This window comes from Lampetra fluviatilis, chromosome 35, assembly GCF_964198595.1.
Source record: "Lampetra fluviatilis chromosome 35, kcLamFluv1.1, whole genome shotgun sequence".
NCBI lineage: Eukaryota > Metazoa > Chordata > Hyperoartia > Petromyzontiformes > Petromyzontidae > Lampetra > Lampetra fluviatilis.
In genome coordinates this window covers 11,308,553-11,321,202 of record NC_136309.1, presented here as the reverse complement: position 1 = coordinate 11,321,202, position 12,650 = coordinate 11,308,553, and the positions used below count along the sequence as shown (strand labels likewise).

At 46.5% G+C, this 12,650-nt stretch overlaps 1 protein-coding gene across 1 annotated transcript in view; it reads right to left on the bottom strand.

Annotated features, from left to right (window-relative positions):
* Nucleotides 1-12,650, bottom strand: part of WDR90 (WD repeat domain 90) — a 55,069-nt gene that overhangs the window by 38,359 nt on the left and 4,060 nt on the right. The window contains exons 4-14 of the mRNA XM_078872942.1: nt 11,985-12,123; nt 11,344-11,514; nt 10,794-10,917; nt 9,854-9,906; nt 8,551-8,654; nt 6,379-6,744; nt 5,592-5,651; nt 5,166-5,234; nt 2,419-2,529; nt 1,273-1,418; nt 148-205 (exon numbers count right to left, since the gene is read on the bottom strand). Of these exons, the coding sequence (XP_078729068.1) occupies nt 148-205; nt 1,273-1,418; nt 2,419-2,529; nt 5,166-5,234; nt 5,592-5,651; nt 6,379-6,744; nt 8,551-8,654; nt 9,854-9,906; nt 10,794-10,917; nt 11,344-11,514; nt 11,985-12,123 (1,401 nt within the window). The remainder of the gene's footprint in view (nt 1-147; nt 206-1,272; nt 1,419-2,418; nt 2,530-5,165; nt 5,235-5,591; nt 5,652-6,378; nt 6,745-8,550; nt 8,655-9,853; nt 9,907-10,793; nt 10,918-11,343; nt 11,515-11,984; nt 12,124-12,650) is intronic.

Here is a 12,650-nt window from a genome sequence, read left to right as displayed (position 1 = left end):
CAGAAATCTCGGTTCATCAAACTCTAGGGGGCTTCTTGGTGAAGTGCAGATGCTTTCCATGCCCAAAGAAAGCATTTGCTACGAGTTTCTACACAAACTGTGGCTGCATGTAAACAGTAGCCGGTGAGGTCAATAAAATGGACTTACGTTTTTTTCATGGCTATCTTTCCCCACGCCGCAAAGCACAGCTCCGCTGTGAGAGAAACTGCAAAAAACATAAACCTGTTCAATCATGTCGTAAAACAAAAACACTGCTGATGAAAGAAAGGGGAAATCATCTTAACTGTCCTACTATAAATACCGGTCAAGATCCCTGGTAGGTGACCGAGTGGCTCAGTGATCAGAACACTCAGAATTCGGATGGCCATCCGTGATTAAACTTGATTCTCAATCTTGATTTGAAGCTTTCGTGACTGCAGGAATCCATAATCTTTGTTTCTTTATTTTATACCTACGTGACTTTACCGAAAAGACCCAAAGAGTGCTGATTCTCAAGTATAGCGAATTAATGGTCTTAGCCGGGTCCCTAATGACCGCACACAAAAAAATCCCATCATATAAAGTTTTTTTTTTGTGATTCGCTTTGCTTAAATTATAGCTCTCAGAATAAAAAGCATCATTTAGTCTTTCAAACAGAGTACAGCTCTGACACAAGGAACACTATGTTCCGCAAGGTTTACAAATGGGTTCTTAATAGCATGACATGATGTCAAGAGCACACTTCAAGTAAATTACAATATAGTAAAAAAAAACCAGAGTAAGGAATTTGTTTTGTTGTGCGATGGGCAGCGGATAGTGACAGCAGAGAGGATGCTGGGAGCTTGAGCCACAGACCTGATCTAGGGCACAGCACGCAAGAGAGAGATTAACGCTGTTTGTTGTGACGTTAGTAAAAGTATCGTAAACGGAGCGGACGTTTGTATCAACCTAGCGCTGATAGCGCTGAGGTGGCACCACCAAGAATTTTGGTTCGAATTCGAACTCGGCTCATCCTCACAGCGGTCACTGCATCTCGTGCTTATAGATATGCTTCTGCGGCTGTCTAGAATGCTTTCCGATATTCGGAAGCCACTGGAGCTATGCACTTTTAAAATCTACATAAAAAATGCATTCCTTCAGAAGTGTTTTTTATGTTTATTTAGTTGTCCTTCCCTGCACCTCCGATTAGCACAGTTGGCTATGTACGGTGCGAAAGAAGTTCAACAAACACACCAACCGGGCTCTCACTGCTAACGTTACAGACAATGCAAACCGAGCAGACACCTGCGTCACCTGAGCAATGATAGCGCGTGCAGGTGCGGGGTGAAGATGGAGAGGCACTCGCCGCTGGAGAAGTCCCACATGCGCACGAGGCTCACGGCGCCGGCCTGGGCGGAGGCCAGTAGCGTGCTGGCGCCGTTCATCGTCAGCGCCGTCACCTACACGCGCATGAGACCCGGCGGTCACGTCCAAGGGCCTTGATGCACGTCTCCCATGTCATGTGACTGTGGGACGTTGCTCGTCTCCATTGATGGCCACGAGGCAATGATAGATGCGGGAAAACGTTTGGCAAACGTATCCAGCAATTGTCACGGGCTACGTATTTACCGTAAGCAACCGGAACAATTCACTATGGCAATGACACAGAATAACGGAGTGATCCGTGGCTAATAAAAAAAAGTTTGTTTAAAGTGTGGCTGATAAAAAAAGGCACACTTGCTGATTTTGTTTTTTTTTTTCTAATCATCAAGTATGAACAAATACAAATAAGTTTCACCCTAAGACATACATTGATAATGGCAAAAAGGTCCCATTTTGTAGATGCTCACCCGGAGCTATAAATGCTCTGATAGTGCATTGTCTTTGTGCTGTGCGGCATTCTCTGGTCTAACACTGGTTGAGACTAGGCCCTAAAGAAGGCTGTCCTGTCTCTGGTGTAGGCCAATCAGTTTCAAGCAAAATGCATATATTATCAGAGCATGTTTGTTTGCATGTTCACCACAAGTACGTGTTGTTAATGCAAATATGATTCCTTTAAAAAAAAAAGGTTTCTATTTGGTGTTTGAACATCTTAACACTTGTTTTATTTCCAGAAAGGGTAAAAATTATGCGTATTTTTTCATACTTTGATATTGGCAAAAAAGGTCCAATTTCATTGTCCTACTCTTGGCACTTGGGTTCAAAACAGAATGACGGACAAACATCTTTCAAGAAATCATTAGGAGTGCAGATGCAGCAATGAAACCAGCTCGTAGGCAGGAACTGGATGGTTTGTGCATGGAGAGGTCTTTATCCAGTACAGCTCATGGCTGGTGATGTTTCAGTTTTCATTTCATTTTCATTTATTAGGTATAGCCCTGTGAGCCATTCAGCTCTTGAATCAGGTGCAACTGCACTCGATTCGATGTTGAAGTGTCGATTCAGGGTAGCCGGACACACCTTGTCACTGTGGCCCGTGAGGAACCTCTGGTTGCCTGTGGTGATCTCCACGGCAATGATGATGGCATGGCATGGGTACACGATCACATCGCCCTGTCTCGTCCACAACGCCTGAAGGGGAGCACAAGCCATGTGACACACAAGCAATGTGACACAGCCATGCCACATACAAGCCATGTGACACAAGCCATTTGACGTACGAGCAATGCGACACACAAGCCATGTGACACGCAAGCAATGTGACGCACGAGCATATCACAAACATTATTTTGCTCGACGAAGAGTGTTCCTTGGATGTCAGTAATGGTGGTACTTGACAAAATTAATTGAACATGAAAGGTTTTTTGTGCAATCCTTGATGACCAGGCTGAGACCATAAAGGTTTAGAGATGAACGGGGCAGCTAATGTTAATGTAGGAGAGGGCTTGATTTGTGTTTTCTTGTCAACCTCCACCGTCAGCAATGTGGGTGTGTGGAGCGAGGTGCAATGCTTTAATTGGTGTAGATCTACTACCGGTGTCGGAGATTTCTCCTACATTAACATTAGCTGCCCCGCCCATCTCTAAACCTTTATAAACAGCTCTTTGATTGGTGTAGACCTGCTGCCCGTGTCGGAGCCCTCTATAACATTAACATTAGCTGCCCCACCCATCTCTAAACCTTAAAAACAGCTTGCCCTCAAAAGCTAACCTCCCTGCTCCTGATGACGACCACTTGTGTTGCGTTCGAAACGTCGTGATATTTTTATTCACTTTATTTTAATTATTTTATTGTTATTATTTTTTCTATCTACGTGACTTTACCGAAAGAACCATAGAATATGAATTCCTGCAGTCACGAAAGTTTTAAGTCAAACATTTTCCCCGTTGTCGCATGGATTTTTCTCCGTTGCATCTGGTTTTTCCCTCATTTAGGAACATGCATTTAGAGTATTTGGCTACTATAAATGTTTCCAACATCAGCCACTTCGTTGAGCTATTATTCGTGGCCAGGTCACTTCTGAAAAAGAGCTAAATAGCTAAGTGAGCCTTACCCGGTGAAATAAAAATAGTTGGTTAACTGCAGGTGGCTGCCCGGATCCTAGCGGTGCCAGCTCCGTGATTTGACCGGCAATTAGCAGCCTGGGCCACCCGTCCACATCTGGATTATCGTCCAACGGAAAGGAGTTTCAACTCACATCATGGACTTTTATAAAAAAAATGTTTACAAATAACTGCAAAATATTGACCATTAGAATGTCAAATTCTGCAAATGAGCTATGAATATTAAACTCGTCAAACACGAGTAGATTTGTGGCAGACAAAATTATTAAACTGGAATTCATTAAAATACTCTTTGTGAAATGTACCACTTGGCATACACAAACGCTTACAGCTTTTAACCAAATTTCACTTTGAAAGGGCTTTATAGTCAAATTTATGAATGCATTTAATAAAAAAAAATTCATTTATAAACTGCCAATATTTTTTTCTCTCCCAAAAAAACTTCACCAGTTCACATGTAGTAAAAGTAATACAAATCTAAAGTTCGTCTCCCGTTAGTTTTAAAGCTTCTTTTCACGCGGAGCAACGTCATCGTTTTTTTTGTGGCATTTTCCCTTTAATTTGTTTCCTTTTTTCGCATTTCGTTAAAGAGGGTGCCTCCCGTCTCCGCGAGCGAGCGGCTCGACACAGAGGCACTTACCCTTTCACATCGGCTCGACGGAGACCGCTTTCAAACAACCGTGTCTCCCACTACAAATGCCAGCCAGAAAAGTTTCCATGGAGCCAGCGCTGACTCAGATGCCAAGTTCGCAAGCGCTGCGTGCCACACGTGCCAACTGCCCCCGAAGCCCTGAATTATTTCTTTCAATTAATACCATTTATTTAATTCGCTCATTTATTTTCCAATCACTTCGCTTTGTTTGTCCACTTGCAGTTGCTTTTTACGTGACCGATGCCAGTTGGGGTGGAGGGGGGGTTTATTTGCGAATGTCAGACGATTCACAGGCTTTGAATAGCGCGAGTGCCAGCGCTTAAAAGTGCGGGGCGCGCATTTCAGCCGCTTCCTACGTCTTTGCTGTGAGTTTTGTCGTTGCGAGCACATGGCTAATTGAGTGCATGAACAATTAATCAACTGTTGGTTTAAGCGATTGGGAATACGCATCCTGTGCTGTTTAGACTGTTTACGCGCTCACAACGACGCATGTGTTTTTTGTTTAAAGGCCATGGCGGAAAGATCCTGTGAAAATAAATCTTAAACAAAGCCTTTAACCTGCTAGGTTCAGTTACCCCGTGGGGGCTCACGGCAAGTTTTAAACATCTCCTATAACAACCATTTTGCAAGGCCAATCTTTTAGTCCAGGTTACAAATGTCAGGACTGTGGCCTAAAACGTCAAGACAAGCAGCTGCCACATCTGGATTTGTGCAGAGTAAACCTCAACCATGTGCAGGTGATTAGACAACACACGACGACAGCGACTATCGTTTTCCCCAGAGCGAGTGTGTGATTGTCGTGGCAGAGTCAAAACAAAATTACCAATGCCGCTTTCTCATCTCGCCAGCGGAGCCTCTGGGGCACCAAGGGCCGTCAAAATGTTTTTGGAGGCCCGGGGCAAAATGCCAGATGAGAACCCCTTCTGCACTTTCTCAAGGCCCCCTCAGATCTGAGGCTCACGGAAAAATTGGCACACCTGCACCCCCCTTTGCCTTCCCATCCCCACTCCCACCAAATTCTGTCTCTACGGTTCTGACCACAGCCCACTCACGTGCCGGGTCGTGCCGCCACCAAAGCCAATGACCCTGCGCAGAGCGAGGATGGGGTCAGGCTGCAGAGGCTGGAACACAGAGCAGACACATTTCAAAAGCAAGGCTTGCCTAGTTCCCACATGCCTGTGTATTCACTACAACTCTAGGCTGCTTCCAACACACACACACTCGTACATCTGTTCACTGCAAGGCGAGGCTACTTCCCATTAATGTATTTAACACTCGTAGTTTCATTGATATGACATTTGTAAAAGTGGAACAAAATTGTTTCTCTGCGATTCGGTGCCATCTGCCCATTCCACACATTTTTTGTTGACGAACGAGTCGGGAATAATGTTGAGTAACAAGCGAGGGACAAATTAAGTGTTGGGGATGGGACTCAAACTGTGAAATTTCACGGATCTCGTTCACTTTGTATTACTCACAGAGCGCTCCTCATCGTAATACTCTGATGGCCTTTCAGGTGAGATGGTCTTGTCTCCAATCTGCAGGACGCAAAGGAAATGTGCATTGAAATAAGCAACACATACTATAAGGCAGCGCTCTCCCAGCTATATTCCTCATACAAATGCCGAGAGCGAAAGTATAAACACGCACTGAAACGGGGCAAGCTCCACATGCTGGAACGTTGGACACTTACACGCAGCAAAACCCAAAATCCCATTTTGGAGCTACACAGCACACAACCACGATAACCTTCACAATTGTACTAATTGACACATGTTTTTCACGATCCATGTTGTGTTTTATCTGGGTAACCAATACCTCCCATTACCCTGGTTTATTTAGAGTTGACTATAAAATGCACTACAAAATAAGTATCCTGCGCTATCGAGCTCTTTTACATTACAAGGTCTCCCGCCATACCTCTCCACCCTTTCTCACTCCAGCGACCACAGCAAACCGTCGCGTCCTACCAAGTACACCCAACAAATTTCTCATCGTACCCACAACCAGGGCTGTCTTGGCTGAGTGGCGTTTCTCCGTAGCTGGACCAGCCATCTAGAATCCTCTCCCACTGCACATTCGCAGAATCCAATCACCAGCCACCTTCAAGCAACAGCTCAAGTCTCACCTCTTCAGGCTCGCATACGAGAAACTTTGAGCTCCGCACCTCCCGAGTTCTCAATGAAACATTTGCTTCCGATTCGCAAAATACGTGCATGCTATAAAGTGTTCATCACTATTATTATATTTTACTACTGACAGCACCTGGGCGAGTCGCTGGCTGTGGCGATGCACGGAAATGTCGCCGCTCCGGCTGCTGACCACATGCACGTCCCCACCACATGAACGGAACACGCTCAGCTCCCCCGTGTTCTCCGCAGCGCTCGAGTCGCCCCCGTCCTCCGCATCGTTACCGTCGCAGAGAGAGGGGGGGCTCCGCTGGCACCCTGTCTTTCCGTTAGCCAGGCTGAAGCCACTCTCTGGCCGCTCCAGCGTGAGCTGGCTCTCAAATCTGCCCGTGCCGCCCGTCTCGGTAGCAAAGGTCGTCCCACTGGCGCTAAAAAGTTCTTGTTGTGAATGTGCTGCTGTTGCCGACGAGAAAGGCAGGGGTTTGGTGGGTGCGCGCTGGCCCTGTTGTCAAGGAAAAAAGTACAAATTAAGACAACATTTTAGATAATAACGTAAGTCCTTCTGTCAATACACCACTGGATGAAGGCCTCGCTACGCCGCATCGATCGTGAATATTGTTAGGCCACACTTCACGGCCTAGTGAGTGTGGTTGGTGAAGGGGAGGTGGCAGAACCAGTTCAGACATCACTCTCTATTTGATGTGAACCATGGCCTGGAGTGGAACGCAGGTTCTTCGGTTCACCGGTCCACCCAGCAATTCATTACCATTTAAATAACTGGATGCATGCTGTACTAGTTCTATATGCCAAATGAATCAGTTTTATTCCAGATCATGAAGCTTACTTTTCCAGCAAACTCTTGTGTACAATGAAGACTTTAAAAAAAACACACCTCCGTGTGAACCCTATCGGGTCCCGCAAATAGCTGTGAGTGTCGCCGCTGCCGCCACCTCACAAGAGACGCCAGGGACACCCGGGCACAGCGCACGCATCCAGACGCAAGTGCCCGGCTAACGGCACTCCTCCATTGAGCCGCCGAAGGGCCTGAATGACAGGTCCATTTAAAGCAGATATTGGATAATCTCCAAATTCCCAGGGACGAGCATCAAGGCGCCTGTCTGGTTCTTAGGCCCCCTGACCCCTCGGCACCGCCCACTTGCCCTCATCGTAGCGGACGCGCTCCTCCGGAGTGGGCACTTCAGCAAGAGCTCGGCGAGCGGTTTTCTAAAGAGGCCTCCTCGTGGAAACGTCGGCCTCTGTGCTCAAGGGTTGCTCCCTGGGGCAGCTGCCCTTTTTCCGCATTCCACTTGAGCGTGAATGTCTCCGCCAAACGAGCCCATTTGCATGGAGGGCTCTTACAGCTTCTGGCCCAATAATTGTCGCATGCTCGTCTGCGGGCTTTTGCGTTGACCCCTGGCCGTCGTTTGAAGTTACGTAAATGTTAACAATGACGCTAGTGTGCTCACATAACAAACGGCTCACACAGCCGAATGGGTGCAAGCACTCTCTATCGGTGGATAACCTTTTGCAGGCTATTAATCATTCCCGAAGGTTGACTACGGCGCAACGCAGCAAAAGTTTAAATTCTAAAGCCGCTCATCTGCATCAACGCTGCCCACTGATCATGCGTGCGCGCATCCTCACCGTGCCGTTCCATCAAGCAGCAATTACATCAAGCTGCAGAGTAGTCGTTACTTAGCCTCGATGTCAATCAATGCAATGATGAGACCAGGTGACATCACCAAGAACGATTATTTATTTCGCAAGGGAGATGTTGGTGACCATTTTGAGCTAAATTATCGTTTACAGGCCCCTGCTCCCGGAAATGTGACATGGGCTTCCACGTTAACTTTACGTCAAACGGCGGCAAGGTGTAGGGGTCAATCACTGGGCGAGGTTAGGAGAAGAAACATCGACTCAAGCGAACTGCCACTGCACAGAGAGTAAAAATCTATTTTCGCAATACTTTGAATCACTTTAACTGTCGATGCAGAAGAATACAAATGTATATCATTGCCAAAGAAGCCAATCTTATAAAGAATCAAATGTAAAGCAGCATTACTTACAAATAACAAGGAGCCAAGTATTTGAGCCTTGTGGGATGTCCTTTGAAACCAAAGATAATTTAGAAAAAATCTCGCCAGATTCAAACCGACTCAGGGTTAAATTTACTCAATCCAAACGACTGATGGTTCACATGACAGTGTGTGGTTAGTTTCTCTATCAAACACTTTTGACAGGTCAACAAAAACAGGTGAACAAGAGTTGCCCCTACGAAACACAACGGCTCACAAACAAAGCGCTTCACCTGGGGTGGGGACGTGAGCTGCTGGACGAGAGAGACTCTGTCCCTAACAGCCCGGCTCACGCTCACCGGGCGTGGGAAGCCAGCAGACGTCTCGCCCTCCTCCCCTGCTGACGCACACAGACGGCGCCGTCAATTCCGCTCCACTGCATTGCCATGGCATGTTACGCACACGCTCGCTACAGTCATCCCTTCCAATAGCTTTGAGGCGTCCCGTGCCACCTCAAATCTATTTTAGATTTACTTTATCCACATTTCTGATGCAGGGTGAATTCCAATAATAAACGTACAGTCCGGCATTACGGGTTGCAGGCTTCCTTATTTAGAGCTTGTTGTTGGGATTTTATAGGGTTGGATAATTTTCTTTCTTAAAATGAACACACGAGGAGTGGGAAAAGCCAAGGGGGCCGTTGGTCCCTAACACACGGGAGGGATAGGAGGTGCGCCTGTTGGCTGGGGAGGTGCAGCCTCAAATCTTAGCCACACTCAAGGTGAAGGCTGTGAAACTTGACTGGCGTCCGTTCACCAGGAGTTCGTGAACCTCTATTCATAAGGTAAAACAACCGTAGCCATTTTGTTTGCGTCGGGACCTTGAACTCAGTGGCATATTGATCTCTAACCGGCAGCCAGTATTTTAGAGGAATAAGTAATATTTAAAAAAAAAATTTTTAACACGCTTTAATGAAATGTACCCTACTGGTAATGGAAGAACTCCACGACTCCAGGAAGTGGCCCCGAAGCTTGCCATAACGTAAGGGACCGTGGTGATTTACAGCCAATGTCAGTTGAGCGTGGAGAATTAGACCCAAGCCGAAACATAACATGTAAAAAAGATAGTTTAAAAATATTTGTATTTTATTTTTTATGATAGAATATAGTATTGTTATCAGTATGACATAAGTATACCAAGTTTGCAGTCGATACCCCATTGGGAAGTGGGTTAAAATTGAGTTACAAGATTTGAGGATACAACAACAACAGACAGAGCGAGTTAATAGAAATCGTGTAAAAAAAAAACTATTTATTTTAACATAAATTACCGTACTGTAAACTGTGTTATAGATCATTCAGGGAAATTACTTTTTGAGTTGCATCTTCCCTTAGGGCAGGGGTCGGCAACCTACGGCTCCGGAGCCGCATGCGGCTCTTTGCGGGCTGCTTCTTGACGATATGTACGTATGTACAGTATGTACTCGGATGCATTGCGGCTCTTGAAATACTGAATTTTGTACCGAATTGGAAAGAAATGGCTCTTCTTGTTATTTTGGTTGCCGACCCCTGCCTTAGGGCATTCCATCGCAGATACCTTTTGTTTCCGGAGAGGTTTTTTCTTTGTCTGGAAGACTCAAATCTGGAAATCTAAGGGTAGACGAACAAAAGGTGAGACCACTGGATAGAATTAAACAAAAACAATTCCCTGCATTCATACAAATCGCTTACCATTGTTTTCCCTCCGCGTCATTCTGAAAACGAGATGCATAGCTCAGTGGGCCTTACCTGGTAAAATAAAAGTTTAGTTTAGCTGAAACTTTTAGTTTAGTTTGCACCAACGTGGCAAGTAGCCTTAAACAGTTGATGTCGTACAACAAGATTAATTTTGCTAGGAGAAAGAAAATGATTGTAAAATTGTGGTAAAAAATCAATGAAAGGATAATAAAGAAGCAAGCAGCTTTCCTACTGCATACACCAGGATTCGAATGTGCAAATTAATCTGAGGTGGAACAATGACGCCAGCGGTTCGTACCCCACCACAGAATCGGCAACCCGAGCTCCAATTCCCGGCCGTAGGTAACGTCAGTGCCGAGTTATATCCGATAAAGCGTGATAAGGCCTTCATCCAGCAGTGGGTCGTCAAAAGTGATTAAATCAATCGCAACTGTATTAAACAAGGCAGCTCCAATAAGCTGCATACAATACAATTTGGATATTTAAAGCATCTAAATACGACCATATTCCAAGATCCTGCGTAGAAACAATGGGGGCATATTAATTTTATAGAGAGAGGCAGTCAGCCATAGGCAAATAAAAAGATTAAGGTCTTGAGCCTGGACTTGAACAGGGGCAGGGAGTAGACAGCACAGATGGCTGGGGGATGAATAGAGTCCCAGACAATGCGGGCAGTACAAAAGAATGAGTGAACTGAGCTGGTTGGGGTCTTCGGCAAATTATGTGTTTGAGGGGTCTGGTTTCTGAAACCCTGGGCAACCCTGGGCATAAGGACTGCACCCAACCCAGCGAGGGCGCACCGGATGAAGTCGTACACGTCGTGCCAGCTGGCACCCTTGGGCAGGTAGAACGCCATTTCACGCGGCATGGCACCTAAGCCCTGGGGCAGCTGCCCGCTTCGCCCGCATGCCACCACCGGTGCTCCTGCGCAACACAAAAAGAAAGGCAAGTTAATTATTTTATTATTAAACATTAACCGGACGTTGAGTTAAGCTGGCACAGACGTAACGGAAAGCAGTGTTCACAGAGAATGAGCGAAGGCTTCGAAAGAAAGCCTTGGTTGCTGAAGCGGAGTGCACGAAGAAGGAGGAGTGAAGCGAGCTGAAAGGGGGGAAAGGTAGGCAGGGGCGAGCGAGTTAGAGGAGGATCCTGAAGATGCTGATCGCGATCTTAAAATTGATCCGGGGTTGGACTGGCAGCCAGTGGAGGGTAGGATCAGAGCAATTGAGGTGATGTGGTCCCGTTAACAATGACAGGGTAGCCCCGCTGTCGGCAAAACGCTCGGGAAAACCTCCAGGTGGGACTCGCCGGGGGAAGCGCGGGCCGTGCGAGTCCGTGGCAGACGGGCACCTGGCTGGTAGAGCGTGTCGCTGGTGAAGAGGTTGCGCACGAGCATGCTGCAGCACAGCCTCACAGCCTTCAGGTGTGAGTAACGGCGGTTCAGGTAGATGGACAGGATGTAATGCAGGTCCAGCACCAGGCACGTCCAGCGAGCGTCCATCGGTACCGGAGCGCATTTACCTGCAGAGGACACACGGCTCTCTCAGGGACATGAAGCACTGCGAACATTTTATAGGGCCTATAGTCACCAGCAAAGCATTTACCATGAGCAACTATGGCCATCTGGAGCACCAATTACATAGTGATGGAGTTCTGCCTATAAAATAGTAAATGTTAGAGCTCTATTTCATCATCATCATCATGATCTATAGCCCGTAGGTGTCCACTGCAGGTGTCCATTTCGTCATGTTTCCACTTTCCTCTGCCTTGTGCCAATATGCTCAAGTAGTTGCCACATCTTTCTTGAATCAACCTCTTCTATAACCATGACAATTCCCAGAATTGCAAAGGCAGTGCCGTGTTACAAGCTTATTCACTATAACAATGGCTTTCTTTCATCATAAAAAAAAAGATTTTGTGATCAGATGAATATAAACGTCTGGAGTGGTAACCGCAACTGGATGAAGCAACACTGCCAATGCTTCGCTTGCCTCGGGTGGTGCTGTGCTCGCTGGGTTCGTGAAGAAGGCCCCTGGCCGAGCCGCAGACGAACGGGAACTGCAGCCACGTGGCCGTCACCTTGAACTCCCTGAAGAGGCTCGAGAAGGAAATGCGAACCACCTGATTTTCCTGTGACAAAACGGGAGCCGCACAAATCAAAACATAAAATCGTCCGGTGTAATATTCACAACCAACAAGCCAGTGAGTCGGTTGTGGATATTGTGTTTAGTTTGTCCTTCCCCCCGCACCTCCGATTACCATGGTTGGCTATGTATGGTGCGAAAAAAGTTCAAGATACACACATACGTTATTTTCCAAATTGTACATTTCAGGGAATTGTGTGACGTGCTGGCTATCATATCAGCCCGTTTGTCCTGGTGGCCATTGATGAAGAGCATCTTAGCTTCATGGCAATTACCCAGAAAAAACCGACCAATACAGTGGCGTCGCTAACATAACTTTAAGTTTTTCTCTTGATGCTTTGTTTTTTTAATCATATCGTCACAAAAGCTATCAGGCCACTTGTTTGCCAGGGCCAACCAAAAGAAATAGCTTCTCAGTATCACCGATCGAAGCCAAATCCATGTCGGCAACCCGCCAATTGAATTCTGCTCAGCGGTCCCAGCCGGAATCAAATGGGCCTTCTGTGGTTGAGG